Source organism: Fukomys damarensis, unplaced genomic scaffold (genome assembly GCF_012274545.1).
Source record: "Fukomys damarensis isolate Sample0158 unplaced genomic scaffold, DMR_v1.0_HiC HiC_scaffold_15, whole genome shotgun sequence".
Lineage (NCBI taxonomy): Eukaryota > Metazoa > Chordata > Mammalia > Rodentia > Bathyergidae > Fukomys > Fukomys damarensis.
In genome coordinates, this window is record NW_022900927.1 from 5,513,711 (window position 1) to 5,536,769 (window position 23,059).

At 38.6% G+C, this 23,059-nt stretch overlaps 1 protein-coding gene across 3 annotated transcripts; it reads left to right on the forward strand.

The window, feature by feature from the left end:
* Positions 1-295: 295 nt before the first annotated feature.
* Ccnt1 (cyclin T1) lies at positions 296-22,114 on the forward strand. Of its 3 annotated transcripts, XM_010623580.3 has the most exons (9): positions 296-476; positions 2,366-2,447; positions 7,641-7,769; positions 13,762-13,822; positions 15,075-15,137; positions 16,415-16,460; positions 17,806-17,969; positions 18,125-18,195; positions 20,157-22,113. In XM_010623580.3, exons 1-9 carry the CDS (start codon positions 316-318, stop codon positions 21,561-21,563), a joined length of 2,184 nt encoding a protein of 727 aa, XP_010621882.1. In that variant the 5' UTR covers positions 296-315; the 3' UTR covers positions 21,564-22,113. The 3 variants fall into 3 exon arrangements, 2 of the variants coding, with proteins under 2 accessions (XP_010621882.1, XP_010621883.1); XR_780152.3 differs by lacking the exon at positions 17,806-17,969 and having other exon boundaries at positions 20,157-20,235; XM_010623581.3 differs by lacking the exon at positions 15,075-15,137 and having other exon boundaries at positions 20,157-22,114.
* The last annotated feature ends 945 nt before the right edge of the window (positions 22,115-23,059 follow it).

Below are 23,059 nucleotides of genomic sequence, written 5' to 3' on the forward strand. Positions count from 1 at the left end.
TCTCGCGGGGAGAAACGCGGGTTTTAAACGAGAGCTTCTAATTCCACCCTACTTCCTGTCACATGACTGGCGCCCGCGTCCACGTCTCAAGGTTTTTCCTGGTCGCTGAGCGGCTGTTAACTCGGCTACAGGGTGTCGCGAGGTCCATTCCGGAAGTAGGCGCTTTGACTTTCGCTTCCTCTGCGGAAGCGTGTCACACGACGCTTAGCGGAAGTTCGTCACGTCGCGGTTGCCTCTGCACAGCGGATGTGTCGCCGCTTCGGTGACGCTGAGAAGTGCTTGCAGCCTCTGCCGCTGCCTTTTGGTTGAAGCACTATGGAGGAAGAGAGGAAGAATAACAATAAACGGTGGTATTTTACTCGAGAACAGCTGGAAAATAGCCCATCCCGTCGCTTTGGCCTGGACTCAGATAAAGAACTTTCTTATCGCCAGCAGGCGGCAAATCTACTTCAGGACATGGGACAACGTCTTAACGTGTATCCTTGCGGCCTAGGCTTGGGCCTAGGACTTACCGTGCAACGGCGTCCAGGCCCCAGGCTCTGTCGGGGACAGAAGGGGGTAAGAAGGTGGCAGGAACTGGATTTCTAGGCGGGGAGCCCACGATGGGGCGGGCAGAAAGTGTTCACGCGAGGGATGCGAGGTGGAGCCAGTTTCCCGCTCGCTCACCCGAGCCACCAACCTTGCTGGCAATTCGCATCTTTTTCCGGCTTTGTTTTAGCCAGACCTTCTTAGTCCCTCCTGCTCTAGTGACGTTGAGATTCTCATTTCTGCACTGACCTAGAGGTCTAGTAGAGATTTCACTGTTGACGGTTGCCTCCCAAACTTAAGTGTGTAAAAAGTTTCCGGAAATTCAATGCCACAGTCTTCTGAAGGTGGCCTGGAATTAGTGTCCCAGCTTTGGTTCAAAATATGTTCTTCCCACGTCTACTAAGTGTTTAATAAGACTGTGAAATTCTTGGCCGTCTTGTCTGTAAAGTGGATACCTCTTGCGTTTGATTCTGTGCCCACCACAATGCTTGGCATTCAGACTTCAAATAATAGCCATTATTCGATATCGAATTTCAGAGCAACGAAAAATGCCAGTTTAGTTTCTAGTGCTGTAAACCCATGGATCTAATGTTTAAATAGTTTACAGAACGTTGGGTCTTTATGTTACATCGGTGTGTATTCGTTTTCTTCATAGTTCAAAGATAAGGCAATTTAGCGACTTTTCCCCAAAGTACTTTTGTCCGAGAATATTTTCATTTTGTTGTGGCGTTCTTTTCACAGTGTGTATAAAAAATTTTTGACCTTAGGTTGAGTTTCGGTTTGTTCAGCTTTCATTTAAGTGTCTTGCTGACTGTAATGTGTATATATTAAGGGTGTGCTTGCTTCAAAATAGGTGTCCACTTGCCCTCCCCCTTTTTTTTTGAGACAGGGTCTCACTATGTATTTGAGACTTACCTGGAACTCGTAGCCCAGGCTGGTCTCAACTCACATCAGTCCTCCTGCCTCAGCCTCCCAAGTGCTGGGATTACAGGCGTGGGCCACCCAGCCCCAGCCACTTGCCGTTTTGTTTCCTGTTGATATCTATTTGTTTCCTAAGCATCCAGTCTGTGCTAATTAAACAGTTTTTTTTTTAAGTCTGCTTCAGTGTATCCTTAGTATGCCTTCTTGTTAGTGTGTTATTAACGTGATCCTCAGACAGTGACATCTGTACTAGGTATTATCTCCTGAGGAGCTCCTTGGAAGTAAGGCATTTACAAGTTTTCTTGGGTTTAAGGGTCACTGAACTACCATATTTTTTAAATCTGGGGCTGGAGATAAGGGCACAGATAAGCACAAAGCCCTAGGCTGGGGTTGGGGGCAAATTTTTTTCTTCAATGAGGGAATAGCAAATCATTTCAGAGTTTTTCTGGCTCCAGGGATCATGAGGGTGAGATTGCCAGAGGGAAGTGAAACTAAATTTAATTACTGGAATTTAGAAGATGAGCAAGATAGTGGATATGTGTCTACAGGCCAGATTAGGGACAGCCTTCTAAATCACCTAAGCCCCTAGACTAATGGATCTTCATCATAGGATTTGTAGAAAGCAAGTGACTGAAAGGTTTAAGTTCTTAATGCAGTTTATATTCCATCCTGATTCATACATCCCAAGAATTTTTATTTATTCGGTAAGTTTATACTAAATATTTGTTAATTATACTGCATTATACTGTCAGTTGGCAGTTTAGTGAAAGAAAACAGACTGCTCTTTGACTTGGAGGACATTTAGGACCGTCTACTGTGTTGGGCCTTTGGGCTTTTGGGGAGCAGCTAGAGATTATATTTTGACAGTTATACTGCCTACCTGCCTGTTTTTTGGACCTTAACTAGAACACTTCAGCTCACAATTGACTATCAACACTGCTATAGTATATATGCATCGGTTCTACATGATTCAATCTTTCACACAGTTTCATCGAAATGTAAGTATAATATTTTTGTGTGGTGTAAGCATTTGGTGGTTTATCCCAACTGCCTATTTTGGGGTTGGTCTTTGCTACTTAAATGGGAATTTAACCTTAGAATTTAGGGTTGATCATCTTCATTCTGTGTCACACTACTGTGTTGCGTCTAGCCTTGCAGTTTTCCTGTCTAGTTTTCTGGTAGGGTTAATAATCTGTAGACTAGGTAAATTCGCTAATAAAGTCAACTTTTTTTTGTTTTTGTTGTTGAGTTGGAGGAATAGCATTGAAAGGCAACTCATGCTTAATTCAAGTATAACTTTCCAAGTGGTAAATACTTACATGGTGATATAAAGATGAATATAAGTATTTAGATTTTCCAAAAGTCTTTGATAAATTTGAACTGAATGGTTGGAGGGGAAGGTGTAGTACTTGATGATGTCTTTCAAGGATGGGAAGGAGCTGGGCATGGGGGCACATGTCTAATCCTAGCACTTGGAAAGCTAAGACAGGAGGATCACTTTGAATTTGAGGCCAGCCAGGACTACATAATGAGACCCCAAGTGTTTTGCTGCCTGAAATGGCCCTGTTTAACGTTAATTATAAATAACTTGGAAATGAATTCATAATGATGATTCCAGCATCGGTAAGACCATATTTGTTTTATAAAATACCAAGAAGGTGAGGTTAACCTTGATGACCATCTCATATGGATCAGTGAATCAAATATTTTAGTTATATTTCAAGAAACTTGTTTTAGATTTAGGATAGTAGGTTTTGAGCTCCTTTTTTTAATGCTGTAGGAACAGAATCTGTGAAGTAATGTAAGAAATTGGCAGAATCAGGACTGTGAGGGCCAAGTAACATGGCATACGTTTATTGTCCCACCACAGAGGAAAGCTGAGGCAGGAGGATTGTATGCAAAATTTTTATTTTGTTAATTTACCCTACATAAAGATTTTACTAATATGCATTGTTTCCAGTAATATAGGAGAGAATTCCTTTGTGTATATCCTGACTAACCACAAATACTTATTACTTCAGGAAACATTTATAGCCAGAAGTGGTAGCCAATGCCTGTAATCCTAGCACTCTGGTAGGTTGAGGTAGGAGAATCACAAGTTTGAGGCCAGCCTGGCCAATTTAGTGCGTTCATAAGAGAAACAGCTAGGTATGTAGCTCAGTTTGAAGGCCCTGGTAACCTAGAAATCCCCCCCACAAACACTTATTGAACAAGTTCAGAGGGTTCATTGGTAAACAAGGTAAATGAGGTCTGAAATTACTTTTTTCAGTTAGTGAAATAGAGCTTTTCTTTTATTCATTCTTGTGAAATAGAAGAATGAAAAAAGAAATAGAAGAATAAAAATTGCCTTGTGTATTCACTTTGCTCCTTTTTTATTGTTCTGGTTATCTTATTTATATGAATTCTTTCATGTCTTAGAGCTGTAGGGGTTCTGAGTTTTTTTTTCCCTTTTGCTGTGTTTCTTTGTTTATAGTATTTTGAAGTTTGGAGCCCATGACTTTGTTTTGTTTTTAAAATTTTTTTGTTTGGGCCAGGAATTTAGCTCAGTGGTTCCGCTGCCTTCCTTGCAAGTGCAGTGTCCCAAGTTCAATCCCCAGTACCAAAACAAACAAACAAAGAAATGGTTTTTTTTGTTTGTTTTTTTTGGGGGCGCAGTTTGAGACAGGGTCTTGCTTTGTAACCCAGGCTGGCCTTGAGCTCACAACAGTCCTCTTGCCTCAGCCTCCCAGGTGCTGGGATTACAGACATGCACCACCATGCCCTGCTAAATATTTTTTTATTAAGGTTTGACGGTACAGCACAAAAATCTAAAGCATATACAAATTGAAAATTTTGCACTGTTATATGTATGTAATCACCAGTCAGGTCAAGATAGATTTCTGGTACCCAGTTAGGTAGAGTACCTGCCTTTTTATTTTTTTTGGTACTGGGAATTGTACTAAGGGCCTCATGCTTGTTTGTCGGGCAAGTGTTTGTGCCACTGAGTTATATCCCTGGCCCGAGTACCTGCCTTTTAATTGAAATAAATTATATTTCATTAGTGGACATGGTTAAATGACTAGTTTCTCCTATTTAAATTTAAGAATTGTGGGGCCAGGGATTTAGCTCAGTGGTTCCGCCACCTGCTTCACAAGCGGAAGGACCTGATTTTGATCCCTGTTACCAAAAAAGAAAAAAAATTTTTTTTTTTTTTTAAGGAATTGTGTTCATTCTTTTCAGGAGAAGAGATTTAACCTCTTTTTAATTTTTTTTTTTTTCCTTTTTTTGGTGGTATTGGAGATAGAACCCAGCCTATTTTTAATTTTTTAAATTTTGGAATGGAGGTCTCACTAAGTTGCCCAGTCTGGCCTTGACAGCTTCCCGGAGTTTTGGGTTTACATGTGTATGCTACCATGTTCAGCTTCAGTTGAATTTCTACATGTACTGTCTTAAATGGTTTCAAGTGGGAAAATATGTCAAATTGTGAGCTACTTTGGGTGTTTACATTGTATTTTATATATTTAAAAATTCATGTCCTTAAAAAAATTCACAACCTTGGGGCTTGGAGTGTAGCATAGTGGTAAAACACTTGCTTAGTGTGCTGGAGGCCCTGGGTTAAAAGAATGTCTAGATTTGGAACTTACTACAGTGCTTACTAGCTCTGTAGTCTTGGGAAAATGACCATAAGCTTCATATTTTTCATTGCTATGTTATTAATAGTGTCTGTTTGACATAATAGTTGTTAGGGTTTAAATGAATTAATTTAAAAATGCTTGCCCAAAAAATAATAAATATTAGCTTCTCTCCCCTTTCCATTCTCAGCTCTTTTTGTTTTGTTTTGTTTTGTTTTTTAAGACAGGGTCTCACTATATAGTTGAGACTGACCTGGGACTCACTGTGTAGCCCAGGCTGGTCTCAACTCACAGCAATCCTCCTGCCTCAGCCTCCCGAGTGCTGGGATTACAGGCGTGCACCACCATGCCCTGCTTTTTATTTTTTCTTTTGAGACATGGTCCTGCTAAATTGCCCAGGCTGGGCTTGAACTTGGGATCCTCCTGTCTCAGTCTCCCTGAGTGCTGGGTTTGTAGGCATGCCTAATTTAGCTATTCCTCTTCAAAGCTGGGCATGGTGGAACACAGCCAGCTATAGACTGAGGTAAGAAGATGGCAGGTTCAAGGCCAGCCTGGGCAATCCTGTCTAAATATATGTAGGATTGGGAGCCAGGTGTGGTGTTATATTTGTGTAATTTCAGCACTCAGGAAACTAAAACAGGAGGCTCTTAATTTTAATGCAGCCTGGGCAACTTGATAGGACTTCATAGCAATGCCGTGTTCCAGAACGTGGGTTGGAGGGTGAGCTGGGGATGTGCGAATGTAGCAGGGTCTTGACTGGGTTCAATCTCCAGTATTAAAAAAAAAATCTTAGACAAACGCTACCTTTGTGTGTGTGTGTGTGTGTTTGTAACTTCTACTTTATTCTTATAGCTTTTTACATTTATTAATCTTATTTATTTATTTATTATTTATTTATTTGCTTGCTTGCTTGAGGCAGGGTCTCACTATGTAGTTCAGGCTGGCCTTGAATTCACGCTGTAGCCCAAGTTGGTTTCAAACTCAAAACAATCCTCCTGCTTCAGCCTCCTAGGTGCTGGGATTATAGGCCTGTGCCACCATGCCTGGCTAGGACAAGGTATTTGAATATGGAAAATTTTAAACAATGTTAGAAACATAACATAAGGAAATAGAAGATCTGCCTTACCTTTGATGAGAAAATGATTGATAAGCAAGCTTTATAAAGAATTTCATGAGGTGCATATCCCATTAGATTTTTGTCTAAATACACGCATGTATTTGGTTCTGCCCTATTACGTTTTCAGGTATTGCCTCTGTTCTTCTTTATTTATATTTCAATTGCCTAAACTTTATTTGCTAGTGTTTATTACATTTTTTTAATTAACTTTTGTGGTAGTGCACAATTGTAATCCCAGCTTCTTGCAATGCTGAGGCAGAAGGCTCACATGTTTCACAAAGACCAGCCTGGACTCCATAGTGAGATCTTGTCTCCAAAAACCAAAACCAAAATGAACCTTTATTGTGTCTTAACTTGTCTTCCATCTATTACCTGATTACCTTTCCTAAATACTTTTTTTTTTTTTGAGACAGTGTCTCTATGGAATTCAGGCTGGCCTTGAACTCATTGTGTAGCCCAGGCTGGCCTCAAATTTACAGTGATCCTCCTGCCTGAGCCTCCTGAGTGCTGTCCTGAACACTTCTTAAATTCTCTCTTTTTTTTTTCTTTTTTTTTTTTTTTGTACCGGGGATCAAAATTGGGTCCTTGTGCTTGCAAGGCAGCCCACCGAACCACTGAGCTAAATCTCCAGCCAACACTTCTTAAATTCTCTATTTTTTCTAAAATCTTTAGTGTCATTTTTGTTAAAAATCATTTGTGTCCCACATCCAACAAATGTTCTTCCTGTCTAGATCCCCACACCTTTGTTCATGCGCATTTCTCATTAAAACTGCTTTGTTTATCCTAATGTCTGAGGAAGGTATTTGTAACAAGTTTTATATACAACTGAAACAAATGAGAATGAAAATTGTTACTATGAATTGAATGTGTGGATAAAAATTTAGAAAGGTAACAGCAGAGATACAAATAAATATTAGAATGTTTTCATTTTAGTCAGTAAAGTGAAATAGATATTTAAATTCTGTAAAATTATTTATTGCATTTCATGTACTCCTGATGAATTCTAGGTCTTGCTGTTGTGATTTTTTTTATTCATTTATACATGTATTTGTGTGTGTGTGTGTGTGTGTGTGTGTGTGTGTGTATTTATTTGACAGGGTCTCACTATGTAGTTAGGCTGGCCTTGAACTCACTATGTAGCCTAGCCAGGCCTTTAACTTGCAGTGATCCTACTACATCAGCCTCCTAAGTGCTGGAATTTCAGGTTGCACAATAAGCACATAGGTGTGCACACCTGGCTTAGAAAAGTGTTTGTATCTAGTACCTTCTAGACATAAATGATAGTAGCTTAGATATTTTTTAAGGAGAGTTTGTTGAAGAGTTGATGTGGATTAATGGATAGGAGAGGGGAATATACTGCTGGTAGAGGGAAAAGCATAAATAAGAGGTGAGAAAGTTGGACAAAGAAAGAACGTGATTTATTTGAGACTGAGATCCTCAAACACTTATCTTTTTCTATCCAGTCTGTGGCTCCAGCAGCCTTGTTTCTAGCTGCTAAAGTGGAAGAACAGCCAAAAAAATTGGAACATGTCATCAAAGTAGCACATGCTTGTCTTCATCCACAGGAATCACTTCCTGATACCAGGAGTGAGGTAGGCAATTAATTACAAATCTGCTTGTTTTTAATTGAAACTTAATTTTATGATTTTGATTTACTAAAGCTTGATTGTAGGCTGTTCAGGGCAATTTAGTTTTTTTAACAAAAAATTTAAGTTTTATGGAGAAATTTTTTTGAATAAAATTGAAAGATGCAGAAAAGCAAAAAGGAACAGAAACAATCTGATAGAAGATGACATAGGTAAAACTGTTTAAGAGGTAGGTATAGGCAAAAGCTTTCTGAACAGAACCCTGGTTGTACAAGAAATAATACCAAGAATCAGCAAATGGGATCCCATCAAATAAAAAGCTGCACAGCAAAGGAAACCACTAACAGAGAGAAGAGACAGCCTATAGAATGGGACTCTTCAGATAAAGGACTAATTTGTGGAACATCCAAAGAACTCAAAAAAATCAGGCCCCTGCCCCCAAACTTAAGACTCAATAAAAAAAATGAGCATCTGAAATGAATAGATACTTCTCAGATGAAGAAGTACAAATGGCCAATAAATACTTGAAAAAAATGCCCAACATCGCCAGCCATTTGAGAAATACAAATTAAAACAACGCAGATTCAGTCTCATTCCAGAAAGAATGGCTACCATCAAGAAATCCACCAGTATCAAATGATGGAGAGACTTCGGGGCGAAAGAAACCTTTCTGTATTGTAGGTTGGAATATAAATTGGTACAACATGGAAGTCATTATGGAGAGTCCTCAAAAAATTAAAATTGAAATTCCCTTTAACCCAGCTATTTCTCTTCTGGGTGTCTTTCTAAAAGAGTTAAAAACATAGTTCCACAGTGATATGTGCATACCCATATTTATAGCAGCTCAATTCATAATAGCTAAATCTTGGAAGCAGCTTATATGTCCATCAACAAATGAATGGAAGAAGAAAATGTATTTATATACAATGGAGTAGTACTGTACCGTAAAGAAAGATAAACTTGAGTCATTTGTAGAAAAATGGATGCACCTTGAGACCATAATGTAAAATGAAGGAAAGTAGACACACATTCTTAAATATTGCATGGTTTCTCTTATATAAGAAACCCAATGTAGGGCTGGAATTTAGCAAAGTGGCACCGTGCCTGCCTTGCAAGCACAAGGTCCTGAGTTCGATCCTTAGAACTACAAGAAAAAAAAACCCAATGTATAAATAAAGTGCAAAATGTCTAAAAGTGTACCTCAATTTAGTATAATTGGTGTGTTTTATGTTTTTTGGCTATTACTCTGTTAATCTATAAGAATAATTAACTTTATAAGGACTTATAAATAAATGAATTTGATGCTGGCAAAAATTTTTTTTATAAGGGTGTGGCTGGGGCCAGGGATTTAGCTCAGTGGTTCTGCTGCCTGTCTTGCAAGCATAAGGACCTGAGTTCGATCCCAGGTACCAAAAAAAAGGGGGGAGGATGGGAAGGGAGAAAACAATTGAGATATGTTATGAACATGTACCAATTCTCCACAATGAATATAATCATCATGCACTGCAAGAAGGTAGTAAGAAGCTGGGCGTGGTGGCGCACGCCTGTAATCCCAGCACTCGGGAGGCTGAGGCAGGAGGATCGCTGGGAGTTGGAGACAGCCTGGGCTACGTAGTGCGTTCCAGGTCAGACTGGTCTCATAGTGAGACCCGGTCTCAAAATACCAAAAAAAAAAAAAAAAAAAAAAAAAAAGCACTAAGTTCAATCCTCAGTCCCCTCCACTCCACAAAGAGAATGTACCAAGAAGCTGGATGTGATGGCGCATGCCTATAACCCAGCATTCAGGAGGCAGAGGCAGAGACGGGGATCGCTGTGTATTTGAGGACAGCCTAGGCTACATAGTGAGACAGCCTGAGCTACAAAGGGAGACCCTGCCTCAAAAAAAAAAAAAAAAAGTACTAAGAAATAAGAATACAGAAAAAAATATTACATAGATACATATTGGACCATTGAAGCTCAGATATATATAAATGAAACATTATCATTCTAGCTACTTTTTTCTAAACAACTATGCTTGCGTGCATTTCATTATTTCGACTTACTATGTCCATACTATTTCCCAGTCTTGATGTTTTATAAATATTTAGGTATTCATTTACATGTATGTATATTTTTATAACCATTCTCTATATAGTAAAGAAGTGTACATAAACTGGGCATAGTGGCACATCCCTGTAGTCCCAGCAGTCTGGGAGGGTTACACACAAGAATCCCAAGTTCTAGCCCAGCCTGTCTCAAAAAAAATAGGGCTGGAGGGCCAGAGATTTAGTTCAATGGCAGTGCACCTGCCTTGCAGGTGCAATGTCCTGAGTTTAATCTCTGGTACCAAAAACAAAAAAAAAAAATAGGGCTAGGAATGTATTTAGTGGGAAAGTCTCAAGATAATCCCTAACAACATACACACACACACACACACACACACACACATATAATTTCTTATTGAATGTTATAAAAGGCATTCTTATAAATTTTGTCAATGGAGATTAAATAAAATTTTTTTAAAATTCCATTTCCTGTCGGGCATGGTGGTTGCACGCCTGTAATCCCAGCACTCGGGAGGCTGAGGCAGGAAGATCTGTGAGTTCGAGACCAACCTGGGCTACACTGTGAGTTCCAGGGCAGTCTGAACTACATAGATCCTGTCTCAAAAAACAAACAAAAAAATTCCATTTCCCTTTCTCCTAGCAGGATATTGTTGATTATAACAACATATATATTTTTCTAGACTTTTGTCCTATGCTAAAGGAGAGAAACACCTGGTCTTAGAAGTTGATTGGATAGTGTTGAGTTAAGGGATCTGAAAGGCCTACCTGTACCCCCTCATACTGGGCTATGAACCCAGGGCCTTTGCACTGAGCTACATCCCAAGCCCATTTTTTATTTTAAGACTAAGTTTCCACATTGGGCTTGAATTTGTAATCTTCCTACTGCAGCCTTTCAAAGTACTAGGATTATAGGTGTGAATGAGCTACCACCTAAGTCTTTAGCAGTAGATTCATGGGTCATTGTTTATAAAATAGATAAATGTTATTATGTATTTTCTGAACATAGGAGAAAGCTTTTTGCGGGGTGGATTTTAGTAATAATTCTTAATTATGTTTTGCATAGCAGTGTCTTCTCTTTCATTCCTTTTTTATTTTAAACCACTGATAGCTCTTAGTGAAAAGATTGCTCTGGACTTCTATTTTATTATTATTATTATTATTTGGGGGGGTGGGTACCAGGGATTGAATTTAGGACCTTGCGCTTGCAAGACAGGTGTGGGGTCACTGAGCTAAATCCCTGGCCCTTTTTGGGGTTTTTTTGTTTGTTTGTTTTTGTTTTTGGTACTGGGGTTCAAACTTGGGACCTTGAACTTGCTAGGCAGGCTGTAGAACCACTGAGCTAAATTCCCGGCCCTATGGTTCTTTTTGAGACAGGGTCTTACTGTGTAATTCAGGCTGTTCTAGAACTGATTATGTGATCTGGGTTGGTCTGGAACTTGCACTTGTCCTATTTCAGCCTCCTAAGGTCTGGGTTTACAGGAATGAGGTACCATACTCAGATTGAGTATGTGAATGTTTGAGTATGTGTGTCTTTGTGTGGTATTGGAGATTAAACCCGTAGCCTTATACATGCTAGATTAGTGCTCTGTCTTGGCACTATATCCCAATGCCTTTTTATTTTGAGACGGGGATCTCATTAAATTATGCAGGCTGGCCTTGAATTTGCAATTTCCTGACTCAGCCTCCTGAGTAGCTGGGAATTACTAGCATGTGCACTGTGCCTATCTTAGTTATGTTTGAGACTCATAAATGCAACTGGTCCATTTGCAACTGGTCCATAGAATGGAGTTAGCAAAATAAAACAAAAGCAAGGTAACCCCCACTTTTTTTTTCCTTCTCTAAAGCATATTTATGTAATTTATTATCTGAATCTCAGCACTGTCAAAAACAACTCATTTTTTTAACTTGTAGTTTGAGCACTTTGAAGGCTGAGACAGGAGGATCAGAAGTTTGAGGCCAGTTGGAGCTACATAGTGAAGTTAAGGATAGCCTGAGATGCGCAGAGATCCTTGTTGAAAAGGAAAAAAAAATTCTCATTTTTAAAATTTAGTGTTTTGTGTTTGATTTATTTATTTATTTTGAGACAGGGTCTTACTATGTATTTCAATCTGACCTTGAACTCTGTAGCCTAGGCTGACGTTAAACTCATGGGATCCTTCTGCCTCAGCTTTACACATGCTGGGATTATAGGCATATGTCACCATGCCCAGCTATTCCTCCTTTTTAAGAGGAAATTAATTTTAATTATGTATTTTATGTAACTCAGTATATCTAAAATATTGTCATTTAGCATTTAATTAATATTTTAAAGCTATTAATGAGGTATTTTGCATTTTTAACATAGTCTTTAAATGCTAGTACTTAAAAAAACTGCTTATTTTACAATTTAGACTAGGTGTGCTTCACATATGGCTAGGGCAGTGATGATGAACCTTTTAGAGCTTTTAGATACAGCCCACTGTGGCATGTGTGCTGTAGATTCACTACTACTGAGTTAGGACCTTTACTTTGGGCTTACACCGATCTGAATTTTTTTGTTTATTTTCTTTTCCTTTGTATTACTGTATTTTTAAAAAGTCTATTGATAGGTTAAAAAGAGCCGAAAACCAGGACCAGACCAGGACCATAACAAGCCTTTCTAACAAATAGGGAGGGGTCAACTATTTGTTATCAAATGCTTTTAATACTTCAGGAAAGGTTTTGCATATGTATTTCTCTGTTGTTGGAAAAAGTCTCGTTAATTTCCTGTGTCTAAATCATGGGAATTTTAAAACATAAAATATCAATAAATATGAAAGTGAAGTATTTGGTTCTTTTTTGGTAGCCATATAAGAATAAAATGTTATTTCTGAGTTACATTTTTTTTTAAATAAAGGAAAAGTCTATGCTCAGAGTTAGAAATAAGGCTTATATTTCATTTTCTGCTCCATCTCCTACTCCATTTTTGCCTTTTATTGTTTTGGCTTCCCTGTGAGAGGTTGTTAGAATTTGTCACTTTTTTTTTTTGCTAGGCAAGTATCCTGCCACTGAACTATATTCCCGGCCCTTGTTTATATTTTATATTTTCCCTGAAAATAAGACCAGGTCTTATATTAATATTTGCTTCAAGCTGGGTATGATAGTGCACACCTGTAATTCTAGCATTTAGGAGGCTGAATAGGAAGATTGCCAGAAGTTCAAGGCCAGCCTATCCTACAAAGTGAGAGACCCAGTCTCAAAAAATCCGAATATATTTTTTTCTCCAAAAAATGCTATTTTCAGGGAATGTCTTACTTTTTTCATTTACAACAATCTACACTTATTCAAACACAGTCATGCCATCTTCATGGCATGACTTATTCTACACAGTCATGCTAGGGATATAATCATAGCTTTTTCAAACCTTGAATTCTGTCCAAATTTCTTGTGATTCTATTTCCTGTGAAACCATTGGTGTCCAGTCTCTGATGTCCAAAAGTAGAACTGTCCTTAAATGAGTGCTTCTTGTCCTGTACATAGTGCATCGACATATTGAATTATGAAACTTCATATTAGACACCAACCACATCTGTTCGTTATCAAGTGCACATGTTATTTGTGTGTTATGTTTGTACTAAACTGGTCATTTGGCAGTAAGTGTTGAGTTCATCTGTTTACATAGGTGTTTACCTCTCCAAAGGTGTCTACTTGGGTATTTACAAATAGTTAACTACAATTTATATTATCATTTATTTTAAGTATTAATGCCAAAATAGTATATATTTAATTATACTTTATTTTATAATTCATTATTCTGTTGTATGTTGCAACAGAGGTACTAAATGCATTTTTCTGGCTGACAGTGGGGCTTAGTTTTGGGGTAGGGCTTATGAGCTTCCTGAAAAATCATGCTAGGGCTTATTTTCTGTGTAGGTATTTTTTGGGGAATGTGCTGTTACGCTTTTTTAGCAGATTTTTTTCTGTCTTGCCTACAGGCTTACCTGCAGCAAGTTCAAGATCTGGTGATTTTAGAAAGCATAATATTGCAGACTTTGGGTAAGTTTATCTGTTTTAAAGCATTAAACATTTATACACACACACATATAATATAATGGTTTGATTTTAAAACTGGCAAAACAAATAGGAAGAAAATCCCTTAGGAACATTTTTGCATAGTGTCAATCTGTTTCTAGATTAGAGTTTGTGGGGGTCAGAGTTTAACTTTGGCTTATACCACAGAGAGGATGTAGGTGTAGTTGTCTTTTGAAAAATTAGTTAGCAAGGCTTTTTGTTTTTGATTTTCCGTTCTATGGTTTATGATTTTTACCTTTTTTGAGATTGGACAATTTTTAACCTGATAAATAATAGCAAAACTATCTAAAAAGGCATTTCTTTCCATGGGTTGCTCTGCTCTGTTAGTCACTGTATGAGATAACAACACTTGCCTTTAAAATTGCTAAGCATTGTTTGGTTAGCATAGCAGAGGGGAAGTGGAGGAACTCAAGCTATAGTGGTTGCATGGGCAACGCTAATAATCCATAACAAGTATGAAAATAGGATTTTGTTTGTTAATCTTTTTTGGGTTTTTGAGATAGGTTCTCGCTATGTAGTTTAGACTGTCCATGAACTCACTCTGTGACCCAGACTGCCCTTAAATTTGTGCCTCAGTTCCTGAGTGCTGGGATTATATAGGCCTATACCACAACACTTGACTTACTAGGTCAAGGTCCCCCCCCATACTGGGGATTGACCTCAGATCCTTGTGCTTGCAAGGCAGGCCACCGAACCGCTGAGCTAAATCCCCGGCCCAGTAGGTCAAGTTTTAGAAGGTAGTGATCATTTGAGTGACTTGTTTCTTCCAACCATGTATTATGTTCCGTTGTACCTAAAAACAGTGTTGTTTTTTTTGTTTTGTTTTTGAGACAGGGTCTCACTGTGTAGTTGAGACTGACCTGGCACTCACTATGTAGCCCAGGCTGGTCTGGTACAGTGATCCTCCTGCCTCAGCCTCCTGAGTGCTGGGATTATAGGCGTGCACCACTATGCCTGGCTCAAAAAAAGTGTTTTATGTTTATAGGTTTTTGGTTTGTCAGTGGTTTTCAGGTCTTATTCATACCCTTTAGCTTAGATCACCTTTGGAGATAGTATACCTTCAAGGGAAATATGCTGCATACTTTGTGTTAGCTTTTGCACAGCAATTCTGGGAGAGAAATAAGGGAGGCCTATAATGATGACTGAGATAAAAGAAATACAAAATATATTGAGTATTTTTAGTTTTTTTTTTTGATTGGTTAATCTTTTCTTAAAGGATTTGAACTAACAATTGATCACCCACATACACATGTGGTAAAGTGCACCCAACTTGTTCGAGGTAAGTTATCCCAACTTGAAATGATTGTCTTAAATTGTTTTATCATTCAGAAGCTCTAGTTTGCTGTGTAAAATACATAACACAGCTGCTTGGGTCAAAAGTTGAATTGAAATGCCCAGTTGTCTTAAATCACAATGCTTGGTTCTGGCTTGGAGTTGTTCTATTGGGGTTCTTAATCATTAATATTTTTAGATGATTTCTAGAATTTTAAAGAGAGTTACCTTTTGAGGATGTTTGAAAAGTCACCAGGTGATAGTTTTAAGCAAGTCTTGGGAGTGACCTTATTTTAATCGTAAGGTTGATTACAGGCCTTCTAGATAATCTTTTTTTTTGTTTTTGTTTCACTGCAGATTGAATATAGGGTTTTTATACTAAGCTATATCCCTAGGGGTTTTTTTTGTTTATTTGTTTTGTTTTTTTGAGACAGTCTCACTGAGTTGCCCATCAGGCCACTCAATTAAAATCTCCTTTTTGCTTTTTGTTTTTGAGACAAGATGTTGCTATGTAATTCAGGCTGGCCTCAAACTCCTGGTGATCCACCTGCCTCAGCCTCCTGAATGCTGGGACTACAGGTGTGTGTCACCACGCCCAGCTAGATTATGATTTTGCCTTCAGAGAATTTTGAGTTCAAATTTTAGGCCAACCTGGCAACATAGTAAAATCTTATCTCAAAAAAATGTTTGTGCTTGCCCTGGGGATATAACTCAGTGGTAATGCTTGCCTAGCAGTCTTGAAGCCCTGGATTTGATCCTTAGCATCACCAAAAAACAAAACAAAACCTGGGTGCTTCTCCAAGCACACTAAATCAAACTCTGGAGAGCAGGCCCAGGAATTGCATTTTAAACAAGAACCTCCAGTCCTTGGTTTGCAGAAGAAAATATGAGTCTCTTGAGTCTGGAAGCAGTATAATTACTAACATTAATTATAGAAATCATAAGGGACTGAGAGTGTAATAGCTCAGTGGTAGAGCATGTGTTTAGCATGTTGGGTTTCTAGGGTCAATCCTCAGCTCCCCAAAAAGATTATTTTGGTAGAATGTAAACATCAGGTGATTGGGCATCATTACTGCCTCATTTACTAGTAGCAGTACTTTGCAAATAATAAATGTTTACTGGCCTGGGGATTTAGCTCAGTGATTCCGCCGCCTGTCTTGCAAGCACAAGGTCCTGTGTTCAATCTCCGGTACAAAAATAAATGAATGAATGAATAAATGAATGTTTACTAAATATTTCTTGGGAATGAATAGAACTAACCTTTTTCTTTTTCTTTTTTTTTAGCAAGCAAGGACTTAGCACAGACGTCTTATTTCATGGCAACCAACAGGTTTATATTTTATTTATGTATTTATTGTCTCTAAGGATTAACTTTAGTGAGTTGGCATAGTATCTTTTCTGGGATATATAGAATAACTAAGTAAACTAGAATCCAAAGGTCCAGGCATGGAAATAATCTTTACTATAGTATGTTACAGTCCTCCGGTGAATGTTGATATTTTTTTTTTCCCTATACAATTTTTATCTTGTACCTTAATTTTACTGGTGCTTTTTTGGTGTTTTTTCTTTTCTTTTTTTTTTTTTTCCTGGTACTGGGGATTGAACTCAAGACCTTCTGCTTGCCAGGCAAGTGTAGCGCCACTAAGCTACATCCTGACCTCCTGATGCCTTTTAATTTGCTATGGTGATATAATTAGTACTATATATATTTGGTAATTGATAGTCCATCCAATTTTGTGTGTTACTTTTTTGCTTTAAAATATCCAAGAGCCGGGGATTTAGCTCAGTGGTTAAGCTGCCTGCTTTGCAAGCGCAAGGTCCCAAGTTTGATCCCTGGTACCAAAAAAAAACAAAACAACCCAAGAACACAGTTCTGAAAGTTTGTGTAAATTTAGGGCTTATTTATAGTGACAAAAAAAAAAAAAAATCTAACTTGGAGGATTTTGCAATAATTATATTTTAAAGACTTTTTTCTTCCCTTGTGTCCAAACAGATGGTCACTTATGGGTATGAAGAGTTGTAATCTTTTCCTTTTTAGAAAAAATAATTAGCACATAAACTTGTAGTATCAAATGACTTGCTTTCATCTTTGTTCTCCAATATAGTTTGTTTATAGAAACCAAAGATAACTGTAATACCTTTCAGGGCTAAGAAGTTCAGTTGTATAACCTGACATGAGAAATCTTTCAATAAACCACCTATCAAACATATTTGCATTTGAAAGAGTGATTGTTCATTATATTGAATAGATCAGAATTGTGATTGGCAAAAGACAATTTTTAGGATATTTCCTTAAGCATTGATTTAGTGATTAAAAACAAAACAAATTATGCGGTTTTCTTCATTCTAAGCTTATTTTTGTGATATTAGGTAATAAACACTGACTGCTAGGCTTGGATACTGGTCTAGAAGTCAAAAATAAATTTTTTTTGGAGGGTTCCTTATTCATTGTGTATATTGAATGATACAGTCAGGAAATTTAAAAATGCTATCCTGAGCAGTGGGTTAATAGGAAAATGGTTATATTGAGTGTGGAATCAGAGAAGGATGGTTCTTGCTCTTCTTGCTCTCCTTTATTTATTTTTATTTATTTTTTTTTTAAATAATGGAGAGTTATAGCTTTGGGTTGAGAACTGAGAGCTCATGACACTCTGTTTCCCTCCCTCTGGTGTCAGCCTGCATTTGACCACATTTAGCCTGCAGTACACACCTCCTGTAGTGGCCTGTGTCTGCATCCATCTGGCTTGCAAGTGGTCCAACTGGGAGATCCCAGTCTCAACTGATGGAAAGCACTGGTGGGAATATGTTGACGCCACTGTGACCTTGGAACTTTTAGATGGTAAGTTTTAGAGTAAGGGACATTGAAAAACACTTGCTCTTCATCTGTCACTTACCTGCCCAAAAGTGACTTTAGTTGAAAATAGTGAGTTAGTTGAGGTTATTCTTGTTTCATTATCTCTATCTCTCAGTATTTCTTGAATGTTTTATTTTCAGAACTGACACATGAATTTCTACAGATTCTAGAGAAGACTCCCAACAGGCTCAAACGCATCTGGAATTGGAGGGTAAGAATTATGCCATCAGCTTGCTCCTTCCTTTGATTGTACCAGTGAATATACCAGAATAGGGATAGATACCTTAGATTTGAGATTTCTCTTTTCACAGTTACACAATAATCATGACTTGACCTCACAGCTTGGATACTGCTCCAGAAGTCAGTGCTTGTGGGGGATAGCAGGCTTTGCTTTGTGTTGTGGAATGCCTATGATATGATTATTTGGTCAGCAATGTTGCTTGAATATTTTCTGTGTAGAGACTATTGAGAATAAAACAAGAATATTGGCTCGTTAAGAGATAGGGTCTTGGGCTGGAGATTTAGCTCAGCAACACTGAACCTGAGTTCAATCCCTGGTACCAAAAAAAAAAATAGAGAGAGACACTTACCTATATGGTCTAGGTTGACCTTGAACTCACTATGTAGCCCATACTAGCCTTGAACTTAACCATCCTTCTGCCTCTGCTTCCTGAGTGTTATGAGTACAAGCATGTGCCGCCATGTGTGGCACAATTTTATTATCTTTGACATTACCTACTTTAAAAATGAGTTTTAGGACTGGGGATTTAGCTCAGTGGTTCTGCTGCCTACCTCGCAAGTGCAAGGTCCTGAGTTTGATCCCCAGTACCAAAAAAAAAAGATTTTTAGAATTTTGTTTTTATACAGTTTGTACTCTCCATTATTTCTCCAGTTTATACTCTCCATTTTTTTAAAATAACAATTTGTATTTTGATTTTTTTTTTTTTTGAAACAGGGTCTCACTGTATAGTTCAGGCTGACCTAGAAGATCCTCCTGCCTGTCATCCTTCCGAGTGCTGGGGTTATAGATATGCACCACCGTGCTCAGCTATATTCCAAATATATTTGAAAGTCTTATTTATTTTGGGTTTTTTAAAAAAAACATTTAAACAAATTTTATTTTATCCCGTTACCCCCGTCAAGCCCCCTGAAAGTCTTAGGAATAACAGAATGATTCCTTATGTTTTTTTCCAGTATTAGATTGTTGAAAAATATTTCCTGATTGGTGTGGTGGCACACACCTATAATCCCAGCACTCTGGAAGGCTGAGGCAGGAGGATTACAAATTCAAGCTCAGTTGAAGCAATTTAGGGGCTTAGCAAAATCTTGTCTCAAAATTAAAAATAATGAAATAATTACATAGGGGAAATATTTCAGTGCCAAGGTGCTAGGTTTTACCGCCAATACCACAAAAATAAATACATTAGAAAAATTCCCTTGGGACTGAGAGTGTAGCCTAATAGAAAAGCATATACTTAGCCTGCTCAGTTTCCTCCCGTTTTGCTGGGCATGATTGTACACACATGCTTGAGGCTGAGGCAAGAGGATTACTGTGAGTTCCAGGCCAGCTTGGGCTACCTAGTGATTTCAGGGCCAGCCCAAACTAAATAGTAAGACCCTATCTAAAAAAAAAACAAAAAAAAAACAAGTGAGCCGGACGCGGTGGTGCAGGCCTGTAATCCCAGCACTCTGAAGGCTGAAGCAGGAGGATTGCTGTGAGTTCGAGACCAGCCTGGGCTACATAGTGAGTTCCAGGTCAGTCTCAACTACATAGTGAGACCCTGTCTCAAAAAACAAAAAAACAAAACAAAACAAAACAAAAACAAAAAAAGAAGTAGACTTGAGAGAACGAACTTCATGTTTCACTTTCACATAAATCCTCACCAAAATTTGTAGACTTTTACAATGTATTACAGTCATAAGCAGTCAATGTTTATGAATGATTTTTAGATAAGCTCAAATTCTTTTTTTGGTTGCTTTTGCCTTGTAACAATGTAGTTTGCTATGACTCTTGAGGGACAGTTTTAAAATTGTACTTCTCCTGAAGCCAGTGTTTATTGGCTCTCATGTTTGGGTAACCTTTCTTGAACTTCAGTGCAAGTACAATCTACTTATCTTAATGTATTTGCATTTAATAAGTCACCTGAAGAGATATTATTTGCTTTGTTCTAGGCATGCCAGCCTGCTAAGAAAACAAAAGCAGATGACCGGGGAGCAGATGAAAATACTTCAGAGCAGACTATTCTCAATATGATTTCCCAGAGCTCTTCAGACTCAACTATTGCAGGTTTAATGAGCATGTCAACTACTTCTACTACGAGTGCAGTGCCTTCCCTTCCAGTCTCTGGAGAGTCATCAAGCAACTTATCCAGTGTGGAGATGTTGCAGGGCGAGCGTTGGCTGTCCTCCCAACCTCCTTTTAAACTAGAACCCGCTCAGGGTCATCGGACTAGTGAGAATTTAGCACTTATGGGGATGGATCATTCCTTGAAACAAGATGGCTCAAATGCATTTATTTCCCAGAAGCAGAGTAGTAAGAGTGTGCCATCAGCTAAAGTATCATTGAAAGAATACCGTGCAAAGCACGCAGAAGAGCTGGCTGCCCAGAAGAGGCAACTGGAAAACATGGAAGCTAATGTAAAGTCACAGTATGCATATGCTGCCCAGAATCTTCTGTCTCACCATGATAGCCATTCTTCAGTCATTCTTAAAATGCCCATAAAGGGTACAGAACACCCTGAACATCCTTTTCTGGAAAAGACTGACAAAACAGCTCTCAAAATGAGACTCCCAGTGGCTGGTGGGGATAAAACTGCCTCTTCAAAACCAGAGGAGATAAAAATGCGCATTAAGGTCCACGCTTCAGCTGATAAGCACAATTCTGTAGAGGACAGTGTCGCAAAAAGCAGAGAGCACAAAGAAAAGCACAAGATTCACCCATCTAATCATCATCATCACCATAATCACCATTCACACAAGCACTCTCACTCACAGCTTCCAGCTGGTACTGGGAACAAACGTCCAGGTGATCCAAAACATAGCAGCAGCCAGGCGAGCACCTTAGCACACAAAACCTATAGCTTGTCTAGTTCTTTCTCTTCCTCCAGTTCTGCTCGTAAAAGGGGCCCCCCGGAAGAGACTGGAGGGGCAGTATTTGATCATCCAGCCAAGATTGCCAAGAGTACTAAAACCTCTTTAAATTACTCTTTCCCTCCTCTTCCTACAATGGCCCAGTTGCCTGGGCATAGCTCAGACACAAGTGGCCTTCCCTTTTCGCAGCCCAGCTGTAAAACTCGGGTTTCTCACATGAAACTGGATAAAGGCCCCACTGGGGCCAATGGTCACAACACAGCTCAGTCTATAGACTATCAAGATACTGTGAATATGCTTCACTCCCTGCTCAGTGCCCAAGGTGTCCAGCCCACTCAGCCCCCTGCATTTGAATTTGTTCACTCATACAGTGAGTATCTGAATCCACGGGCTAGTGGAATCTCCTCCAGATCTGGCAATACAGACAAACCCCGGCCACCACCTCTACCATCAGAACCTCCTCCACCACTTCCACCTCTTCCTAAGTAGAAAAGAAAAAGAAGAGGAGAAAAAAATTTCTCTAAAAACCACATTTTTTTCCGACTACTGATAGTGGACTAGAATTGCTTCCCTTATGAAATACATCACCCTTCTTGGACTAGAAAATAAATTGATACTGAAACATAGGTGGGAGGGTGGTGGAGGGCCTTGGTTATTATGTGCTGCCTCATACATTTAACTATTTTATTATAGTTTTTACTGGCATTAGAAGGGTGGGAATGTGTTGAAACTGTGAAGGATTAAGAATACTTTCTCTATTCTTGGCCTTTCCACCTCCTAATTAGGTTGATTGGAATAGTTACCTTCCCTCTTCTTGCAAGAACTGAAACATGGGGGTTTATCAAAAATTGTGGATTCTTTTGATGTTTAATATATCAGAAGAGAGGAAGTATTTAAACGTCCAAATCTTTTAAGAGACTTTAACAAAATAATTTAATGAAAGTAAGTTATCTGTTTAGTTTTTTTTATATAATTGGGAAGGGTATAGGGATTTTGCTGTGTGTATGAGGTACATAGCAGTGACTCCTGGTGGGTGGGATGGAGGGTGGGAATATGTGCAGGGTGGGTGGGAGGGAGGGTAGGCTTTTGGCCAAGAGTTGTGAAGTAGGCTCAGGCCACTTGAAGTGTTGAGACCTTTAAGTGTGGATGTAAGTGTGGATGTGTTTTTAATAGTATATGTTTAAAAATCATGTTTTATCCCCCACCCCCACTTCATCCTTTACCATTTTCATTTTACAACAGCCTGCTAGTGAGAATATGGTTGGTCTTGAGAACGTGAAGGAAGAGGCATGTATTTGACATGGAGATTTCCTCTTTGTATATGTAATTGAATGATAGCTGTCTTAATTTTTAGTTTGGACAGGTGCAGCCAATGACCGACTATTAACTCCACTATGAAAACTGCCTTTTTACCCTTTTTAATTTTAGTGCAGGAGGGAGGTGGAGTTGGGGAAGAAGAGTTAAAAGAACAAGGTCAGCTTCTGCCCTTCAGAATTGTGTGCATCTTTTCTAGTTAGGCTTTGGGAAAGTGTTCAAATGTGGTCCTGGGTCTTTGAAGGGAAGGAGGGTGTGCTATGTGTCCTGCCTATGAAAGCCCATACCATACATTACAGTAGTTCTGGGAGAAGCCAAGGAGCTAGAGGATACTGAAAACAATGAAATTATGATTTGAAATTCTTAGGACATAGTATTTTAAATTACATTATGAATGTAAGCCTTGCTTTTTTTAAATATATCTGAAGGCAAACAACTATGTCTTTAAGTGTTTATGGCTTATATGACTTCAGAGATCTGAGCTCCTGAATTTAAGAGTACTGGTGCTGGTAGTGATCAAGCCTAGCCAACAGATACTGCTATGTTTAGATTGTCCTCCACTGGTGGCTTTAGGGTCTGAACAGAGATTCTTAAGGAGATTGCTAAGAATTCTTTAAAAAAAAAAAAATGGTCAGGAGTCCTGTTATGGGAGCTTATCCCAGACATTAGGA